We start from the raw sequence: 21,946 nt of genomic DNA, 5'->3' as shown, positions 1-21,946 counted from the left end.
CTGAAGCACTAAGAGTTCCTTTTCACTGGAACTTAGGGGCCAAGCCCAACTCGTGGAAAACAACCAGACACCATAATCTCCCCTCCTTTGTCTATTTTTTGCATTTGGTATTTGGTAGTGGCTGCTATGATGTCTCCCTCTTGCGACAGGTGGTGGTCTTAAGTATTATTAGTAAACACTGGCATGTTTTATCTTTTGACCCCTCCATAGTTTACTTCTGTATGAATATCTATTTTTTTGCAAACAAATGTGCCCATTAGACTGATTGGCGTGAATCTCCTCAGCCTTCCTCATCTTCCGTATCCAGTTTACTGTGTGGCCATTTCCCACATCTAAACTGTGTTATGATCAAAGAGTGTCATTTCTTGCACCGCCACACTGGCAGGAAGTTTAAAACCAAAATCAGGATTTCTTGTAAAACCAAATTTGGGGTCCATTTGTTGACCTGTCCCTGTGGGCTGGCATACTTAGGTTAAATTAAAAGAGGACTAAACGTCATGATCTTTGGGATTCTTTATTATATTATTTGTGTGCTCAGTGGCCATCATACCAATTCCTTCATTTCCAAGGCCTCCTCCTAAAAGATGAGCTGACTGACAAAGAGCTTTGCTACAAGGGAAGTGTATTCATGCACTACACACTGAAAGCCCTGAAGGCTTGAATGAAAAACTATTTTTAAATTGTTTTCGGGATCATTATAAATTCTTAGAATGATTCATTTGAGGATTTTTTCTTTCACTTAGTTAAGGAGTGTTTCTGCATTTTTTTTAAATCTGTGATCACTTTAGTGGAAAAAATTATTTTGCTAAAGTTATTGTACAGTGGGGCAAAAAAGTATTTAGTCAGCCACCGATTGTGCAAGTTCCCCCACTTAAAATGATGACAGAGGTCAGTAATTTGCACCAGAGGTACACTTCAACTGTGAGAGACAGAATGTGAAAAAAAAATCCATGAATTCACATGGTAGGATTTGTAAAGAATTTATTCGTAAATCAGGGTGGAAAATAAGTATTTGGTCACCTCAAACAAGGAAAATCTCTGGCTCTCACAGACCTGTAACGTCTTCTGTAAGAAGCTTTTCTGTCCCCCACTCGTTACCTGTATGAATGGCACCTGTTTGAACTCATCATCTGTATAAAAGACACCTGTCCACAGCCTCAAACAGTCAGACTCCAAACGCCGCCATGGCCAAGACCAAAGAGCTTTCGAAGGACACCAGGAAAAGTATTGTAGACCTGCACCAGACTGGGAAGAGTGAATCTACAATAGGCAAGCAGCTTGGTGTGAAAAAATCAACTGTGGGAGCAATCATCAGAAAATGGAAGACATACAAGACCACTGATAATCTCCCTCGATCTGGGGCTCCACGCAAGATCTCATCCCGTGGGGTCAAAATGATCATGAGAACGGTGAGCAAAGATCCCAGAACCACACGGGGGGACCTGGTGAATGACCTGCAGAGAGCTGGGACCAAAGTAACAAAGGTCACCATCAGTAACACACTACAACGGCAGGGAATCAAATCCCGCAGTGCCAGACGTGTTCCGCTGCTGAAGCCAGTGCATGTCCAGGCCCGTCTGAAGTTTGCCACAGAGCACATGGATGATACAGCAGAGGATTGGGAGAATGTCATGTGGTCAGATGAAACCAAAGTAGAACTTTTTGGTATAAACTCAACTCGTCGTGTTTGGAGGAAGAAGAATACTGAGTTGCATCCCAAGAACACCATACCTACTGTGAAGCATGGGGGTGGAAACATCATGCTATGGGGCTGTTTTTCTGCCAAGGGGACAGGACGACTGATCCGTGTTAAGGACAGAATGAATGGGGCCATGTATCGTGAGATTTTGAGCCAAAACCTCCTTCCATCAGTGAGAACTTTGAAGATGAAACGAGGCTGGGTCTTCCAACATGACAATGATCCAAAACACACCGCCCGGGCAACAAAGGAGTGGCTCCGTAAGAAGCATTTGAAAGTCCTGGAGTGGCCTAGCCAGTCTCCAGACCTCAACCCCATAGGAAATCTGTGGAGGGAGTTGAAAGTCCGTGTTGCTCGGCAACAGCCCCAAAACATCACTGCTCTCGAGAAGATCTGCATGGAGGAATGGGCCAAAATACCAGCTACTGTGTGTGCAAACCTGGTAAAGACCTATAGTAAACATTTGACCTCTGTTATTGCCAACAAAGGTTATGTTACAAAGTATTGAGTTGTATTTTTGTTATTGACCAAATAATTATTTTCCACCCTGATTTACGAATAAATTCTTTACAAATCCTACCATGTGGATTCATGGATTTTTTTTTTCACATTCTGCCTCTCACAGTTGAAGTGTACCTCTGGTGCAAATTACTGACCTCTGTCATCATTTTAAGTGGGGGAACTTGCACAATCGGTGGCTGACTAAATACTTTTTTGCCCCACTGTGTGTATATATATATATATATATATATATATATATCAGGATTGTTGTAAAATACTTGTTTTTTTGAGAATCCTGGTGTTTTCTTTGCACCTCTATGCTCACAGTTGTGTGCCTGAGATGACCACATTAGAAATATTAGCTCTACACTGATAACATATCGAGCCAAGAGTGGAAAAATCTATCTCAGATGCTGCAAGCCGAAGCTTTATTACTCACAAGGAATTTTTGTACATACATTTACCTTCTTATTCAGAAGTTTGGACATATTTAACATAAACAACCACCATTATAATTGAACAAAATAAGAAAAAGCACAATTAGTCAGCTGTGAGTAGGAACTAAAGTACTGTGAAAAAGTCTCATTTCTTTACATCTTGATAGAAAAACAGGAACTAGGTGCAGCAATTTATTGAAATGTGCAAACACGCAAAGAAAGAGTATGTAAGATAAAAAGGGAGTTTGCACAATTCTAACAAGCTTGTAAGTCAATATTTGGTATGACCACCTTTTTTTTTTTTCGAACGCAGCCTGAACTCTGTTAAAAACATTACAAGGAAGATTGTCTAAGCAGTCTTCAGGAATAGTTCTCCAGGCTTTCTGGAGGACATTTAAAGCTCTTCTTTGGATGTTGGCTGCCTTTTGATCTGTTCTCTGTCAAGAGGATCCCACACTGCTTCTATAGTGTTGAAATTCGGGCTCTGCATGTGTTCTGTTGTGTGTTCTTGTGTTTTTCTATCCAGGTATGCTTTCATTGCATTGGCAGTGTGTTTATTTGTGTGTGATGATTGTCATGTTGACAATGAAACTGTTGCCTGTCAGATGCTTTCCATATTGTACTGTCTCTGATGGTCCTTTTCTGTGTTCATAATTCTATCAACACCACTGACCGAAATGCAACTCCAAACCAGACACTCTCTCCTGTACCTCTCTCATGACCTCCTTTATACATCATGATGTTGTGATTTCACATTTGGACATCTAGTATTTCCATTTTTGTGACTTTTTGCAGGTGCAGATTTACAGTTTTAGTGCTGATCTCAAACTCTGGCAGAAAGCAGACATCAAATTCTCTTTGAAATCTGGAGAATCGACCGCAACCGCGACTTTTGAAATCCTCCCCAAAGCCCATGAAAGTGAAGCAGTGAGGATAACCATCAGGGAAACTGCTAACATTCTCGCCCTAGTTCAGGAAATCAATTTTGAAAATGGATTTTGTTGCATCTCCTGAAGGTCAGGTCATTCTACGGGATCCTAGGGAAAGCCTCTCTGGACCCTCAGGTCCAGAATTACCAGAGGTGTGTGGTTGGATGTGCAGCTATGACCCGATAACCAGACTTCACATCAGTCTTCATAGTTAAAGAGCAGTTGGCAAGACTGAAGAGGGTCAGCAGCAAAACCAAGACCAAGCTCATCATTTTCTTTGACACTCATGAGGTTGTGAATTATGAATTCATGCCCAAGGGTCAATTCTGTTTAAAGCCAGGGCGCGTCTTTTTCTCCAAAAACAAAAAGAAAACAAACTGAAGTTCAAGGTTCACCATGTTGACAAAAACCAAGGCTCATTACAGAATTGGGCTTCCAAGATTTCCAAGGCTCTTTTTTTGACTAGTAGTGAACCCCTTTTAGTGAAAGATATACACAAACAGAACCATAAAAAAGGTTTTGATTGTTGTGGTTGGATGGAGTGGATGGAGTTAGAGTTGCCATTCTTTCAAAGGACATTTTGAGGCCATTCTTTTCTCCACACTAATTATATGTAGCAAAAGATAATTAATGGCCTAATTCCTCACACGGTAGCCCACACACTCCAAGTTACGCAAACATCGTGCTAACAGATGTAAACACATCCTTAAAATGTTTGCCTTGCCCATACGGGAGGAAAGTACAGACTGAAGTGCTGCTGTAGCTGTGATTCACTGCAAGGGAACGCTGCATATTTAGTGATCGGTTGACTGAACATACAACACAGTGAAGTGAGGCCTGAGTGCCAGCTGGAAACACAAACCGCCCAAATCGAGATCAGCAATTCCAAGAGTAAGGCTGAAATGTAGATCAGTTTAAAAATATATATATAAAAAGTTAAAAGTCGTTAAAGTATATTCACTTAGGGTACTTTTACCAGCTATTAAAAGTACTAAGCAAAGCGCTGCAGTAGCTCACACATGTCAGTGCTAAGTTATGGCAACATTTATGGATGTCAGAGAAACTGAGGTGATGATGTAAGTTTCCCTGCTGCTGCAGTTTCTTCAGCATCTTTTTCTGTGCTTGCAAACTATTCTGTTGCGAATATTTGTTCAAATTGCAGACATTTTGATATCCTGTTCTAAAATAGTGCACATGCTTCTTTAGATTTTTTACAAAGATGGATAAAAGTCATGCTGAAGAATGAGTTACTGTGACAGTCAAGAAGTGCTGGCAGAAGAGAAATTGCCAGATTTCTCTAATTTATTTTCCTTACAATGTAAAGTATCACTGAGTACTTAGAAGTGAGCAGTTGTCTCTAATTTATTAGAATGTTTCATAATATTAATATTAGTGCTGTCAGCGTTAATCTCGTTAAAATGATGTTAATGCATAACCGCATTAATGCGGCAAATCTCTGTTAGCTAGTTAACGCGGATTGCCCCGTGCGTGGGGCTGCACGGTGCTAATGCGGTAACAAGCTAACCGCGCTAACACGTTGACGCCGTGCAGCCCCACGCACGGGGCAATCCGTGGTTTAAAGTATACAGCTGCTAACTGTACAGATTAGCATGTCACGGTGTTATATAACAATAATGAGCTTAATTCATATTCATTTTTTGAAGCAGGTCAAATAAAATCAGCCACATGGAGAGACATTCAGTGGGATTCTGCTAATGAAAAATTAAAATCCATTTATTCTTTTAAAGATGAATACAGAGCCTCGTTATCGTCCTTGTAAGGCGCTTGCTGTCACTTATTCCATATAGGAGAGAACATATATCATGTGTTGCTGTGTAATAACATATGCAGAGACTGTGAAGGGAGCCTCTCAATAATCTGGTATTCGAGTGAGGGGAGACGAAGCCTGAGCTGTTGTGCCTGAGCCTTCGCCTCAGTATGTGGGCTGCTGCATCAACATAATCTGAATTTTACTGAAGCAGCTGTACAGCACATACAGCCTGAGGCTATACTGAAACAAAGAGAATTCCTAGGACAGGGTTCCCTTCCCATCAGACTTAAAGATTGTTTTTGTGTGTAAAGCCATAACTGTGGTGTTCCTCATAAAGAATCTGCTGCTATACTGGATCAGCGCTGAGTGGGAGCCAGAATCCATGACTGCTATCTGTTTGTCTAAACTTAGTGAGGAAATCCTGTCTTATCTTCTAAAGTTCAGAGATGCCACCTTTGGATTTAGTCATGATTTCTAATAATAGATATTCTGGTGCCCAGCGCTGCAGTTTTTACTGAATAAAAGCAAAGCAGTAACTCAAAAAGGCTTCATTCTGGAAACCAGTTAGGAATTTTTGAATAATTTCAATTAAAATCTGTGGATCTGGAAAGATTTGCAAGTTCTCTTACTTAGAAATCATGGAGGGGTCTAATATTTTCAGCAGAGGTACATTTCCACTGTGAGACACAGAATCTAAAAAGAAAAATCCAGAAATCACATTGTATGATTTTTGAACAATTTATTTGTGAATTACTGTGTCAAATAAATATTTGATCACTTAAGTCAAAAAATGTTAGATATTGATACAGAAGCCTTTGTTAACAATTACAGAGGTCAAACGGTTCCTGTAGTTCAGGGAGGGATTTTGTCCCACTCCTCCATACAGATCTTCTCTAGATCTGTTAGGTTTCGGGGCTGTCGCTGAGCAACATGGAGTTTCAGCTCCCTCCAAAGATTTTCTATTGGATTTAGGTCTAGAGACTGGCTAGGCCACTCCAGAACCTTGATATGCTTCTTAGGAGCCACTCCTTGGTTTTCCTGGCTGCGTGCTTTGGGTCATTGTCATGTTGGAAGACCCAGCCACGACCCATCTTTAATGCTCTGACTGAGGGAAGGAGTTTTTTCCCAATATGTCACAATACATGGCCCCATTCATTCTCTCCTTAATACAGTGCGGTCGTCCTGTCCCCTGAGCAGGAAAACACCCCCAGAGCATGATGCTTCCAGCCCCATGCTTCACAGTAGGTATGGTATTATTGGGATGATACTCATCATTCTTCTTCCTCCAAAATGGCGAATGGAGTTAAGACCAAAATGTTCTACTTTGGTCTCATCTGACCATAGGACTTTCTCCCATGACTCCTCTGGATCATCCAGATGGTCCCTGGCAAACTTCAGACGGACCTGGGCATGGGCTGACTTAAGCAGGGGAACCTTCCATGCAATGCAATTTTAAACCATGACGTCTTAGTGTATTACTGACAGTAGCCTTGGAAACGATGGTCCCAGCTGTCTTCACGGCATTGACCAGCTCCTCCCGTGTAGTTCTGGGCTGATTCTTCACCATTCTTAGCATCATTGAAACCCCACGAGGAGAGATCTTCCGTGGGGCCCCAGTCCGAGGGACATTGACAGTCATCATTAGCCTCTTCCATTTTCTGGCAGTTGCTCCAACAGTTGTTCTTTTTTCACCAAGCTGCTTGGCAATTGTAGCCCTTTCCAGCTTTGTGAAGGTCTACAATTTTGTTTCTTGTGTCTTTTGACAGCTCTTTGGTTTTGCCCATGTTGCTACTTAGACTTTGGCTGAATGTGGGGTGCACAGGTGTCTTTATGACAGCTAACGATCTCAAACAGGTGCTACAAATTTAGAATCATGAGCAGAGTGTAGCTGGACTATTTGAAAGCAAAATAACAGATCTTTGAGGGTCAGAAATCTGGCCAATAAACAAGTGATCAACTACTTATTTGACACAGTAATTCACAAATTAATTGTTCAAAAATCATACAATGTGATTTCCGGATTTTTCTTTTTAGATTCTGTCTCTCACAGTGGAAATGCACCTCTGCTGAAAATTGTAGACCCCTCCATGATCTCTAAGTAAGATAACTTGCAAAATCACACAATACTTATTGACCTCACTGTATTTTGAAAAAAAAGTTATTTCTGAAGAGAACTCACTCTCTCCTCCTCCTCTCTGAGGTCGGGCATGGTGCTGACACACAGGGTCACAGCAGTGATGGCTACAAATAAGACCGAGAGGCAGGCGAAGATCTTCCCTGGAAGGCCCGAGTGGGGGTTCTCCACCATGTCCCTCAGCCTCCGCATGCAGCCTCCTGAAAAGGTCTCCTCTGGTCCTTCCACAGGCTGCTGGGTCTCCTCGCAGGACTGCGGTGAGTTGAGCTCGGCCCCCTCCTCCTCCTCCAGCCTCTGCTGCTCTTTGTACTCCTCCTGCCTTAATCGCAGCTTCCTGAGGCAGCACCAGTCCAGGTTGTTCTCCTCCACCCCCCAGTACAGCAGCTCCTCCTGGAAGGACAATGCACACATCTCCCTCAGGAGCCTCAGTTTTCCCGCTGCCAGGAAAGTCACGATGATGCGGAAAGCTGACGGGTTTCGGTCGAAAAAGTACTCGTTGCAGCTGCCGTCGTAATCATCGCACACGTCCATGATCTCTGCTTCGTTGCTACAAGCCCGTAGCTTCCCCAGTCGCGTCAGAGGGAACTCATCCAGCGTGGACCAGGGTATGTGGTACTTAATGCCACCCACATTGATGATGGCTGCCCCATCCGCCAGGTCAATCTCACCTCCATCCTCTCGGTGAGACTGAGGCTGAAGCAGGAGCTGAGCGCGCTTATAGAACAACCCCTTCTTGGATGTGACCTCTTGTGGGTTCTCCAAGCGTTTAAACTGGAATGTGGTGAACTGGTGATCAGTGCTCCCTGCCAGGAAGGCCACCTCCTGGTACATCCCTGCAGCTCTGCTGGGGGAATCCTATCCCGCACGATGCGATGGGAGGTGGTTTCACAGGGCTGGTGACGTGAGTCGCAGCTCGTCACCCATTCAGCAGCACAGCGCGTCTCTATATGACAGAAAAGACAAATATCTAAGTGACATCAGGTACATGCTCGTGGCCAATGCAGAGCAGTTAGACAGGTTTGTGAAGGTCAGACAGCAACTTTGATTTCATTCTTCGCACCGTCATCACTTTTTATTTGCACACAGCACTAAAATGTATCAGTTCATCTGAACGTAACAGCAGCAATTAGTAGATTTACTCAAAGGTGAATGAGAAGCTGTAGATTCAAAGATGGAGGAAGCTAATGAAGCCTATTAGGTGGTGCTAGGTGCTCAGAGAGTACTCTGCTTTGAATTATGTAAAAGAGGAAGACAGAGGATTACAGAAGTGACTGACATTACTTATTGCATTTGATTGCACAGAAATGCTGGTAGATGCATGTGTGTACGGGAAGTGGGTTTTTTTTTTTCGTTGTCTCGCATGTCTACCCGTTTTCCACTATCCTACACAAAAATTATGTAAAAACAGATGACCCACTTAGAAGCATCAGCAAACTAATTTACCTATTTAAGGGGCTTTTATGAAATCCTGGGAGAGGCCTAGAGAAGTGGCATGAATGAGTATGTTTTTCAAAAGGAAACAGGCAAACTCCACACAGGAGATCCAGACCTACCCACTGAGCAGTAGTGGAAACTAATGTGTCTGGGGAACTATTAGTGCTTCAGAAAGTTCCCAGTCTTTGGAAAACTTCCTGGCATTATGAAACTGGTAACTCACTTTCTTCAAGCTGACCTCTCTGTACTTGTGACTTATATCATCAGGCTAGCCAAGTATATTTTAAGCTGCAAGAGTAAACCAAGTAATAGCTGCAATCATGGCTTTTAACTCCTTTTCTGGCTGGCCTGAAGATGGAACACATAGATGAAAAGTTTTTAAGAAAAAAAACACCTCAGTCAAGAGTCAGATTTTTTCCATAGCTGTATAAAATGATGTGGAGTCAAACAGCAGCGTAAGCTCAGAGAAAAGCAACTAGAGTTCATGCTGAGGTTTGAAATCAAAGCAGATAAATGAATAATGTTTTTCTATTCACTGCATCAGCAGGCTGTGAAAAGTTCGCTTTATTATCCTGTAGGAAATGTAGAACATCACACAGGTCCAATCGCAGCACGCTGAGACGAACATGAGCACAGGAGAGGATCTACCTACAACACATGACATTAAAATACTGTTCAATATTTTATCTTCATCAAAGTGTTTTTTTTTTACTGTTTTACCTCAAAGTAATGAATTGATTTCCACGTGAGTGAAATAAGTCTTTGATCCTTAAGCAAAATATTTCTTAGAATTTGTTGGAGAAACCCTCGATGGAAGCGTTTCTCGTAGTTGATCGCCAGGTTTGCACATATCAGTTTCAGCTCCCTCCACAGATTTCCTGTAGGACTGAGATCGGGAGACTGGCTCCATGACTTTAATGTGCTTATTTTTTAGCCATTTTGTTGGCTTGAGGGTATGTTTTGGGTCACTGTCACGCTAGAAGGTCCATGTAAGGCCCATCTTCAGTGTTCATGCTGAGGGAAAGAGGTTCTCCTCCAAGACTTTACAGGGCATGGCTCCATCCACTGGTACCTCCATGAATGAATGAATGTTACCATGTAGCCTCAGCAGAAAAACAAAGCTGTGCTTGACAGCGGGGATAGTAGTCTTTGGCTCATACTTACCATTTGTCTTCCTCTAAACATGGCAGGTCAAATTGATGCCAGTTTATTTGATTTCGGTTTCATTCGACCACATTGCATGGTTCCAGACCGAGGGCAATTGATGCTCATTTTATATTTCTTCTATTTCAGATTAATCACATCAACCTTTGTCACCTTCTCACTAAGCCTCTTGCTGATGTTCTTGTAGCCCATTACAGTCGTGTGAAGTTCTACAGTCTTGTCCCTGGCATTCTTTGACAGCTCTTTGTTCTTGCCCATGGTGCTGGAGAGGTTGGAATGGAAGGAATTGATTCTGTGGACACGTTTGATTTATCCACATAATGAAATTCGATCAGGCGTATCTGTAATTATGATATGCTGATTGTTTGTAATCTGCATGACTCATGGCCGCATAGCCGATCTTTGGGAGCCAGAATTCAGGCTGGGTTATAGGGGATCAAATGCTTATTTCACTCAAGGATATGCAGGACTTTTGATTGGTATTTTGTCTCTCCATTCATTCTAGGCAGCACAGTGGCACAGTGCCTCACAGGAAGAAGGTCCTGAGTTCAATTACACCCAACAGGCCAAGGTCTTTCTGTCTGGAGTTTGCATGTTCTCCCCGTGTTTGTGTGTTCACTTCAGGTACTCCAGCTTCCTCCCACAGCCTAAAGACATGCAGTTAGTGGGGATAGGTTAATTGGAAACACTGAATTGCCCATAGGTGTGAGTGTGATTGGTTGTCTTCGTCCATGTGTTAGCCCTGTGACAGATTCGCAACCTGTCCAGGGTGTACCCTGCCTCTCCCCATAAGACAGCTGGGATAGGCGACCCTGAAAAGGATAAGCAGTAGTGGATGGATGGCAATTTCTTTTTCTCCAACTGTAATCACTAAAGATGAAAACAGTCATTGTAAGTATTATACGTTTGCCGAGGGTCTCTACTATCCTAAAAGATTAACTTAAGAAAGGTCCCAGAGACAAGTCATATAGGAATGGTTACTTCAGGCAGGACTCCTGTAGTCAAAAGAAATATCTCATTTCCATTGTCACACATGGTGGCAAGGCTCCATTCTAACAGTTCTGTGTCCTTTCATGGAAAGCCATGCATGGTGGGAGTGTCATCAAGACCCAGAACAGAGATCAGTAACATCAGAAACAGCAAAGGATGAGCAGGGGGGAAGGTGGGTAGCAAAGGGGATTGCAGATCCTTGGTAAATCCTAATGTGAGTATTGTACAGAAAGGTATCAGCTGAGTTGGCACTGAGCTAAGCTGATTTCCTTCAGATGCATTTAATGCCAGTTCCAGAGCCATGTTTAACATAACAGCGATACCACATATTGATAACAATTAGTTTTTCTACTGTCCAAGCACATTTGATGAGGAAGCATTACCTTTTTTCTTATAAATGGCAAATGAACTGTGTGTTTTTCTACACTACTGGAGCACTCGAAGCATTTATAAGCATGCCTCATTCACCTACTCAGATCTATTCAAACAAACACTTTTTTCTATGCCTAAGTGCTTTCTATGTAACATTCACACTGGGATGAATTCTTGATAGGACTACTTGGGGTTCAGTATCTCTCCAAAGATCATCTTCTGAAAATAACAGCAAAATTGTTTGTTTGTAAAAACAATCTACCTACAAATCAGTGCTGTTGAAGCAAGAAGTCTTGCTTTTTCACATTTCTGATTGAGTTTTGCAGTGATGCCTGAATGCCTGCTGTTGTTGCTGAATCAGACTTGTGTCATCACTCGCTGATCACACAGACAAACGTGTTGCTTCTTCGTTGCTTCTTTGCACATCTTTTCTCATCTTCAGAAACTCTTTGACTCTAATTACATATTTGTTGTGTTCAGTTCATAACCCTTTGCTTTACGTAACATGGGTATTTGCACACATAAACCAGATATGTATAGCAAAGGCCTGTGATCCTGTTTGCTGAGAATGACTGGACTGGACCCAAGGCAGTGGAGCTGATGTAGAGAGACTCGGAATATCGTCACAACAAATTAAGAGTTGGACCCCTCCAGCTATCCTCAGTTTCCTCTTCTATTTGTGGGGCCAATCAGTCTGAAACAGGTCGTTTTCTCCCGGGGTGGGGTTCAGAGAGCGTCACCTCTACAGCAACTCAAAAAAGTGGTTCTGACAGGAGCAGTTTATTGAGCATGACACTGCACCCCAGGGTGGCTAAAAAAGTACAGAGAGAATAAATTCAAGCTATATAGGAAGATGGCAAACCACGAACGAATAACATGTCAAATAAGGATTTATTTAGTCGTGAAAATCCTACATTTCTAGCCAAGTAAATGAAACATTAAAGCATTTGCAGCAAGAGTTTGGCCACCAGACTGCATTTGCTGATGTGTAGTCTTCATTAACGATGTTTTTTGATGTTCACTGTTTTGTTGAATCTGATGAGGCCCCTCCCCGATTATCTAAAAATTCTAAATATAATATTTTGCTCATAAGTTTACATACACTGCCAGAATTCATGATTTCTTAACCATTTTTCAGAGCATATAAATCATAACAACGAAAAAAACTTTAATTTCACTCATGGTTAGTTGTTGGCTGAAGCCATTTATTGTCAAATAACTGTGTTTACTCTTTTTAAATCATAATCACTACACAAAATGACTCTGATCAAAAGCTTACATACCTCAGTTCTTAATACTGTGTTTTGCCCCCTTTAACATCAATCACATCTTTAAGTCTTTTCTGGTAGTTGTGAATGCTGCTTTTTTATCTTCTCAGATGGTAAAGCTTCCCATTCTTCCTGGTAAAAAGCTTCCAGTTCCTATAAATTCTTGGGCTGTCTTGCATGAACTCAGATTGGTTCAGTGATAATGAGATGGCCACTCCAGAGCATTCGCTTCATTTTGCTGTAGCCAATCAGAGGTCGACTTGGCCTTCTGTTTTGGATCATTCACATGTTGCAATGCACAGCTTCCGAGCTGATGAGTGCAAATTTTTCTCCAGTATTTTTTTTTTTTGATAACTTACTGCACTCATATCGCCATCACTTCTGACCAAATTCCCTGTGCCTATGTAGCTCACACATCCCTGAAACATTAGTGATCCACCAACAAGTTTCACAGTAGGAGTGGTGTACCTTTCATTACAGGCCTTGGTAAATCCTCTCCAAATGTAGTGTTTATGGTTTTGGCCAAAAAGTTCCATTTTCGTCTCATCACTCCAAATGACTTTGTTCCAGAAGGTTTGATGCTCGTCTCTGTGCTGTTTGGCATTTTTGTTGTTTGACAAAGTTGTTTGACAATAAATGGCTTGAGCCAACCACTAACCATGAGTGACATTAAAGTTTTTGTGTTATGATTCATATTCTCTGAAAAATGGTTGAGACGTCATAAATTCTGCCAGGGTATGTAAACTTATGAGCACAACTGCATGAGCAGTGATCATAATTATCATAATAACCCCCTCCCAAATAAAGTTAAGCTTCTCTGCCTATTATATCAGTCCTGCATACATATTAGTTTTTGTCTATCTGCCGAAATACAGTATTGGTATTAAAATAAACCAACATCTTAATATTTTAAATGGTAGTGGCATATTATCTTAGTAAGGACTCAGAAATATCTAAATATATCAAATATTTAAATTTAGTGTTTCTGAGGAAAAAAAATAATGGCCAATTTCACCAAATATCAGTACTGGTATCAGTCTTAAAAATCCTCTGTCCATTAAGCTCTAGTTTTACTGCAATCAGAACAGACTCGAATTTCTCAAATAAACACTGGACACTCATGTAATGTAAAGTCTGTCTCATAGACCACAGAAAACTCAAAGGGTTCACATCAGTTTCCTTTTGCAGCTGTTTAATAACGGCAGGGTTAAAGAGCTGCAGGTAAAGCAGCTGCCTGTGAGCAAAGACTGATTTTTCAGTTTTTAGCTCAACATACTCAAGACAGCCACAAACTTGGGGTCAAGATCACATGTTTTAAGATCGCTCACCGCCCACATCTCCAAGCAGAGCTTTGTTGACAGTTTCAATTATATTTCATCGCTGAGAAGAAGGGCAGAGCGTCTTCTCGTATCATGTACACAAAAACATTTTTGTTCAAACATCCTGTCTGATGGTATTCATGATATCTCTGAAAGAGACTGCAGAGCCCTCACATCTTGAAGTGAGGTTAAATAGGTTTAGCTTTAGGGTAAGAAGGCAGCTGATAGTAGAGAAAAGTGTGTGGGTTGTTCTTGTGATCAGCTATGAATGTAGAAAAGCAAGCTTGCCGAGCATTGCGGGGTACTCTGCTAAGCTTAGTTGTTCTTTTAGAACGACCCTGTACACATCCAGCTTAGTTTTTCAGTCTCTTTATCCCCTTAAAAATGAAAAGCTGTAACTAGTCCTTCCAATAAAACTCAACAAGAGTTAGTTCAGTCCCAATTCTAATTAGACACAAAAAGACACAAATAAAACCTGTTTCTTTTTAAGGTGTAGGATCTTCAAAACTCAAAACATCTGTTTAAAGTCTTGTAGCTTTAGATGTTTGAGAAAAAACTAGATGAGGAAGTTATTCATTCCTTTATTGGAAAAAGAACATTAATATCGATTAAAACGTATCTAGTGTAGTGAGTCCTGTATATATATATATATTTTTTTTTTTTAATTAATTAATGTATGTATTTATTTATTTATTTATTTATTTATTTTTTCCTTGTATGCTGTGACTTTTTGTTCGTACACTCATGTGGACACTGATGGCCCTCCTGGCATTTCCCCAAGCCAGAGCAGAGGTTCATATCTAAAACAAAATATCTCACCTACTTTTACACAGAAGGACCTTATAGCTATCTTTATTTAATTTAGGGGTTTTTATTATAAGCCTCACTTTGTTTTTTGGCACCATCATTCTTATGGCAGTGCTCACAATACCACACTAAACATAACGGCCGCTGCATTATAGATGTACACCGTCATCGTAGAAACATCCCAGATGGACATAACAAACCATGCAGTAAATATATATTCGCTGTATGTTGATATTAACGTACTTGGCCATTTAAAATGGATGTAGCATAATATGGATGTTAAACTTTGAACAGAGCATTTGGCCGCTGTCATCTCAGCTTTTTGAAAACAGATGTATGGACTCTGCATACTCAATCGTGCACTGGCGAAAAGTTTGCTCCAGACTTAAGTGAATCCTTTTTTTTAAATCATCCTTTCAACACTAATAGGGTTAGCATTTCTAAAATGCATATCATCTTGTAGTAAGACTAGAAACCATTGATTTAGGACAGCAAACTCATCAGGATAGTGCTGATTTAGGGAATGGATCAAGAAAGCCAAGCTGCCTTTTACTCTCTGTGGATCCAGAGGAGCTGGCCCCTGTTGACCATTAGAGAAAACACAGGCTCCATTTTCTTTTATCTTTTATACATTATCTATGGATCTAAGTGGTTTTAAATTTATCAGATGTGCTCCCTATAATCCACCACACAGAACACCCTAAACATGTATACAGGGCAGGAGGTAGTGAAATGAATGATTTTGGACACTTAGTCTAATTTTTAACTTTAGCCAACTCGTTCTCATCCCAGGTCGTCACATACCGCCGGTATGTTGCACATTCGGAGGCATGAGAGCCATTTGGACTGAATCTATACATGTTAATGTGTTTTATGCGCTGATCATAAATCACTTTGGAAAACACCATCTGATAGGGTCAAGGTTAGGGTTAGGGCTGGAATAGATGGCTGTAGCATGTGTTACCGCCGCGAGCGTTACTGTGAGGCGCGTCGGGACGTGATAAATCGTCAGTATGTTATGGGATGGGATGAGGATGCTCTGGCTTTAGCACATTGATCCAGTAGTTCTCAATTCCAGAGCAATTCTAATTTAATAAAACAGGACATCCAACATCCCCAATAGGTTGAGGTATCACAGCTCAAGTTACAGTTACAGCCTTTTATTTTTAATAAAAAAAGGCTTTTGTCACACCAGGTGACCTTCAACCCCAAATATTGGATCTGTGCAATCAAAAGTAAAAGAGTCACCTTTCTCTCTGTCCCTCTTCAGAAATAATAAGTGAAGAAGACAGAGAACTCTTGAAATGTGAATTGCTCTTTTACCTCCAACTGCTCATGAAAATACAATTTACATGAGTCTTTGCATAAATATGCCATCCTCGCATCACTGATGCATTTGCCTTCCCACATCCACTCAGCCTCCGTCTTTGTTAAAGGCCTGAAGCAGACGTCTGTTTTGACTGACACCGAACCTTCACCTGACCGGCTGCTAAATCACTGATGGTTACCCTCTGGATGACTTTTTGGCCGCTGAAAGCCCTGCTCGAAATTATGAGCACCGTTGAGTTTCTTGCCAGCAGTATAGGTGCAGCAATCATCTCTGAGAAAATTATTTCATAATCTAGAATGACGCAAACTGCAATAATCACAGAAAGAGTGCTTCTCACGGCATAATCACATATGTACCACTCAGGGGAAGCAGCACAGAGTACCTATTAGATTATGACTCATGGAAGCTGATGGTTTTGTCCAGCCAGGTTTTGTCTCACTTAACAGATCCTTTGTTATGGATTCAATACCTAATGTTCATAATTGAAACTGGCAAACCAGTATGGGATGCTTTCCACACTGTGAATTATAAATGGGCTAAATGGGTTGGCTTTCCGTAACCCAAAGCCTATTATTTATGTACACTGCTTTGAAAGCTTAAAAAATGCACTTGCGCGACTGTTCATTTTGAACCGGAATATTTTGGAGATCCAGCTTTGCAGATCAGACCGGGAAAGAGATGCAAAGGCAGAAATGAGCCTTGCAGCACTGACCCACCTACACTGCACTCACTGTAAGTTTGATCAAAGTACATTTTGTAGCTAAAAGAAAAACACTAAGGCTGCAGCAACTGATGATTGTGATTCAACTGAATCTATAATACTCTTCTTTATACTGTTACAGTGGCACAGGATCATATTAAACATGGGAAAAGCGTCAAATAATGAGGTATATGTATGCAAAAGAAACCCCTGTGAGCCAGAAGCTCAGGCTGCTGACAATTCTAGACGCTCCATTTCAGCTCCTTGGATTTATGTAGAACTCTCTGTTGCCAGATCCAGCCAATCAGAAGAAAGCTGGTTTAAAGTGAGAGGGAAGGAAACTAAAATGATTTTTTCTGGCAATGGAAGAACCCAAAGGGTAGCATCAAAGCCCAGTATGGCTTAAAAAGGGTTACATTTAAACTGAGAATAGTGCAAAGCTACTCTTTGAGCTCTACTACTAGAGCTCAAAGATGAATGTACGGAGCTGTCCAACTTCAACAACAATTAATCAATTATTTGGCAGTGTTTGTGTGGCTGTTGTTCTACCTGTAAACACGATAGGTTAAAAGGTTTTGAATACCAATAAAATGGACTGTGAACATGACCCCACCTTTGTGGGGTCATGTTCACAGTCCATAAAAAGTTGCCTTACATCAAGGTCTTCAAGGTCAACATGATTCATGATTTATTTGTTGAAAACTGACAAAAAGTTTTATATTGTTAGCCTTACAAGTGTGGTGCGATTGTCAACATACAGTAAACATGTCATGTCAACTTTGACCTCGGGTCAGAGGTCAAGTTTTCTGAAAATCTCGTGAATGTGATCACTTGAGAATTTTGAAATTCATATTATAGGTGGAGACTGGGAGACTGAGGGGTATCTCTGGCCGCCAGTATTTTTTCAGCTCATTGCATCATCATTCCTGTGATGTTCCTGAGGGGGCTTCTATAAGTGTCCTTGAGGTGCTTAGTGGCAGTACTACAGGGTGCATTCTTTCATTTAGAGATGCTTTCATGCACATTAAATCATTACCTTGTAATTATTTTGGATCTTTTGATTGCCATGACTTGGAAAAACAATTTTCAGAAGCCAGAAATTGCGTATGTGCAGGCACAGAGTTTAGATTAGGGACACTTACACCTCAGCAGCTTAAGAGGGGAAAAAAACACAGTTGTGTCCATTGACTGCACTCAATTATTTTGACTCACAAGCACACAATGTGGTCAGCCTAGCTGCTTGCTACAGCCAGCAGCCTTCCATTCTTCTGCTCAAATTATTAGTAATTGATGAACCACCTGCACAGCCAAATTTTAGGGAGCTCTTTTATTTATTTATTTTTAATCTTTTTCATGTAAAAAATGACAAACGCTCACACACTGGGGCAACTGAACACCAAACAAGTGGTGGTCAAGATTTCAGGCTGCAGGGCCAACAGCTGAAACAAACTGTGATGCAGTAAATTCTCCTTTTCATGCAACATTTTGATTGTGTTGTCTTTTGTGCATCTGTAGAGTGTTAGCCACACTGTATCAGTGCTGAGGTTTTGGATCTAACTTTTAGCTTTATTCTGTGTATTCTCTGTCAGGAGGCATCTAATAGCAACACAGCAGACTTAAAAGTGTCTTTTTTGAGCAGCGTGTTTTGCTCTGTGCTTTTTACTTATGCGTTATTTATAATGGAATCAATCATGGGCCTGTTTTTCTCTTTTAAAAAAAGTTGCTCCAGTTGCTTTCATACAAGTCCGTCCAAATCCTCTCAAATTTTACATCATTACTACTTTTTATAGAAGTTTAATAAGTACGTGACCGTTTCAATTTGAAAATGAAACCTTCCCTTTGAGCCCAACACTCCGTGTCAATCAGCTAATTCAAAGGACTGGATTTCTCAAAGCATGAGATAGGGAGGGGAAGATAATGGGTTGAATAAATTGCTGCAATGGAAAGTATCTATTTGATGGTGGGGCCAGTTAGGATGGAGATGGAGTTTAGGGAACAAACATCGGGGGGGGGAGAAGAAGCTGCCTAGTTCCACATAATGAATATTCCCATTATGTTCCTTAACAAAGAACACAAGCAGAGCAGCAGCTTTCTACCTTCCATCTATCATGTCCCAAGAATCTGCAGGCTTCTCTGCTCCTTCTGTTAGCTCAACCTTCAGCTGGAGGAGGAGGAGGAGGAAGGCTAATGAGGGAAATAAGTTGGTGGAACTGTTTGCTTTCAGGCTGAACTTGATAAACCAACATATTTTTAATAGGCAAGACAATAGCCATGTTCCCCACCGCACAGGAAGGGTGGGGCGTGCTTTAACACACAGATTTACATTTCAGGGGAAAGAAACATTTGCATCCCTTTATAGCAGGTTAATGATCCCAGCAGGAGGAGGTGCTGGCATGTTTATACAGGCAATCCACACAGGAAAAACAAGAAAAAAAAGAATGGGGGTGCTTCTTTTTTTGAAGCTTCTCTTCTAGTCACGGTGCAACTCCATTGCTCAAATATTGACAGAAAAATCAAATAGTCTTCCTCTTGAGATGACAGGTCAAGGTTTGGTGCTCGTTAACTCTGCTCTAGAGCACATTTAAAGCAGGAGGCTGCTGGGAAGAGGCTCCTTAAAGGCAAGGTGACTATTTAATATGCATGAAAACATATTTAAATTAAAGAAAGCAGGCCGTAGTACTCCTCGTGCTGCCTAAAGGAATTACCTAATAATAGCATAACAGGAAGAGATGCAACTAAGCACCTTAACGACACTTCTGGAAGTCCCTTCAGGAACATTACAGAAATTATAATCTAATGGAGAAAAAAAATTGGAGGATATTATGAATGTATTCGTTGGACCTAGTATCCTCTGTAGCCACTTTACTGCTCGCTATAGAATAATTAATGGGATAGTCCAGTGAAATGGAGGAAGTTTGTCATATTTGTGAGTTTAAAAGAGGAAAAGCCGGCAGTGCCTCTCTTATTCTTCAGTCAATATTTGAGCGCTTGCATGTCTAAGACTGACTATGCTGTCTCTACCGAGGCAACAAATAAAAACAAAACAAAAAAACAACCTGTAATGTGATGTTTTGCAGTTGTCAGACTTACCCGGTGTGTCGCTGGGCTTGCGTCCATCTGTTTCAGCCCGCTCGCACGTACGCGCCCCTCCGCGTGCAGCATGCCTGTAAGTTTCCCACGCAGATGGTCTGGGACATTGTAGTGAGAACGAAGCACCGAGCTTCACACACAGCCCGCACCGGCGTTTCAAGGCTTCTCAAAGTCACCGGTTTGAACGATCGAAAACGATCTGCGTTAAAATTCAATCATGTGGTCCAGCGGAGACGCCAGGGGACGCAGAAATGCTCCACACCCGCGAAGACTCTGTCCGGGCTGTCCCCGTCTCTTCATCATCAGAGGCGACGTGGCAGATGTTGCGGAGAAGCGTGTGCGTGTGTGTGTTTGTGTGCGTGTGGCTCAGAACAGGTGAAGAGCTGTGTGCAGCTCTCCGACGGCCACGCCGCTGCGCTCCGTCTGCTCAGGTGCGTCCGGATCTGCGCGCTCCGCGGTGCGCTCTGACTAACTGCGCGTCTGGGAGAGCAGGACCGCTTCTCACAGCGTCAGGGGGGAGTGTTTGGTATCTTTTCCCCTTCCCCTTCGCTTGTGATAAGATTAAACTCTCATCATTTCTTTTCTTTCCATGGGAATGTTTTAGTTTACATTTGAAATAAGAATTCAATTTTCTTTGGTTTGTTTTTAGGATCCCAGCACATCTAATGCCTTAATTTAGAATCTTTTCTTTAACATTTAGGTATTGATCAAAATGTATTTATTTATTTATGTATTTTAGGACCTCTGATTCTCATCTTTGTTGTCTGATATGAATTAAAAAAGCTTCCCAATGCAGCGGAAAACTGAAAGAAGTAGCCAATAAAGTGAATAAAGTTCAACGTCTTTGCGCTTTGGCCCTTCGAGAGGCAGACGCACCCAGCTGATTCAGTGGGTGTGGCTTTGCGGAGCTGAAAGACAGCCTTTAACAACACCAGTACGTTCTGTCAACAGCTGAGTGCATTGAAAATGAGAGACAGCCGCCAGTAATTGCAGGACTCTGATTGATGCTAGAGCAAACAATGGGGATGGCGGCGGAAGAATCCATTTGCAGGATATCTGCTAACAGCTCGGGGTTAAAGCTGCTGTTGCTCTGACATTTAAAAAAACGACAGGCCTGAGATTTAAATAGGAGCAATTTTCACCTACTCAAAATGTAATCAAGTGCAGGCATTTGTTTTTAGCAGTGGCATGCTGGCTGCACAAACTACCCTTCAACAGGTGGCATTAAATTAGACTACCATATGGAATGGCTGCTCCGTGGCGGTGATAATGAAGTTAATATATAATTATTCTTTTAATTTGCTTTAAAAACTATTTTAAGATAAAGTAGATCATAAAATGTCAGACTGTGTGATCATAGCATTGTTAATGACCCGTATTGCTCTTTTTTGTAATCTAACTAATGAATTTATTGTTGTTTTTAGGTCGATCAGCCCACAGTTTTTAAACGGCGGGTATGCTACTCAAAAACTGTGCACAAAGTTTTTGTTTGTTTGGTTTTTTTTCATTTTTGTAACTTCTTTAACAAACAGATTAAGCAAAGGTGTATTTCTATTGTTGGGGTTAAACCATGGAATGATCCTGATATATGTGCAACTGATATTTTTTAATTTAAAAAGATACATATTTGTCTACAAATCTTTCAAGGTGATGTGATATGTGTTGTTGTTAATGATAAGCACATACAGCAGGCATATATATATGAGTACTGCTTCGGCATCAGCTTGTTCAGTAACTATTTATTATACAGGCAGTGAATTTCTATGAATAGTTTTACACGGTCTGTGTAATGTCCAAAATTTAAATCAATATTAGCTGATGTCTGTGTGAGCCCATTGGTTGATGACTCAGGTGATATTTTTCTATACAGCCACTTGGCCATATGTAGTGCCTTAAACTTCAGCTGCTTTAGATTTCCCACAGTTTCTGTGCATCTGCAAGCTGCTTTGCATCCCACCCACACCCCAGCTTCACCTTTCATGCTGTGTCGTATCAGTTTAG

At 41.3% G+C, this 21,946-nt stretch overlaps 1 protein-coding gene across 1 annotated transcript in view; it reads right to left on the bottom strand.

Annotated features, from left to right (window-relative positions):
- kcng2 (potassium voltage-gated channel, subfamily G, member 2) overlaps positions 1–20,419 on the bottom strand; it is a 43,636-nt gene extending 23,217 nt beyond the window's left edge. Inside the window, exons 1-2 of the mRNA XM_026156589.2 lie at positions 19,946–20,419; positions 7,517–8,414 (exon numbers count right to left, since the gene is read on the bottom strand). Coding sequence (XP_026012374.1) covers positions 7,517–8,302 — 786 coding nt within the window. The 5' untranslated portion in view covers positions 8,303–8,414; positions 19,946–20,419. The remainder of the gene's footprint in view (positions 1–7,516; positions 8,415–19,945) is intronic.
- Positions 20,420–21,946: the final 1,527 nt, after the last annotated feature.

Source organism: Astatotilapia calliptera, chromosome 22 (assembly GCF_964374335.1).
Source record: "Astatotilapia calliptera chromosome 22, fAstCal68.1, whole genome shotgun sequence".
NCBI lineage: Eukaryota > Metazoa > Chordata > Actinopteri > Cichliformes > Cichlidae > Astatotilapia > Astatotilapia calliptera.
Note: the sequence above shows the minus strand (reverse complement) of the source record. Positions and strands in the feature narration are given on the sequence as shown.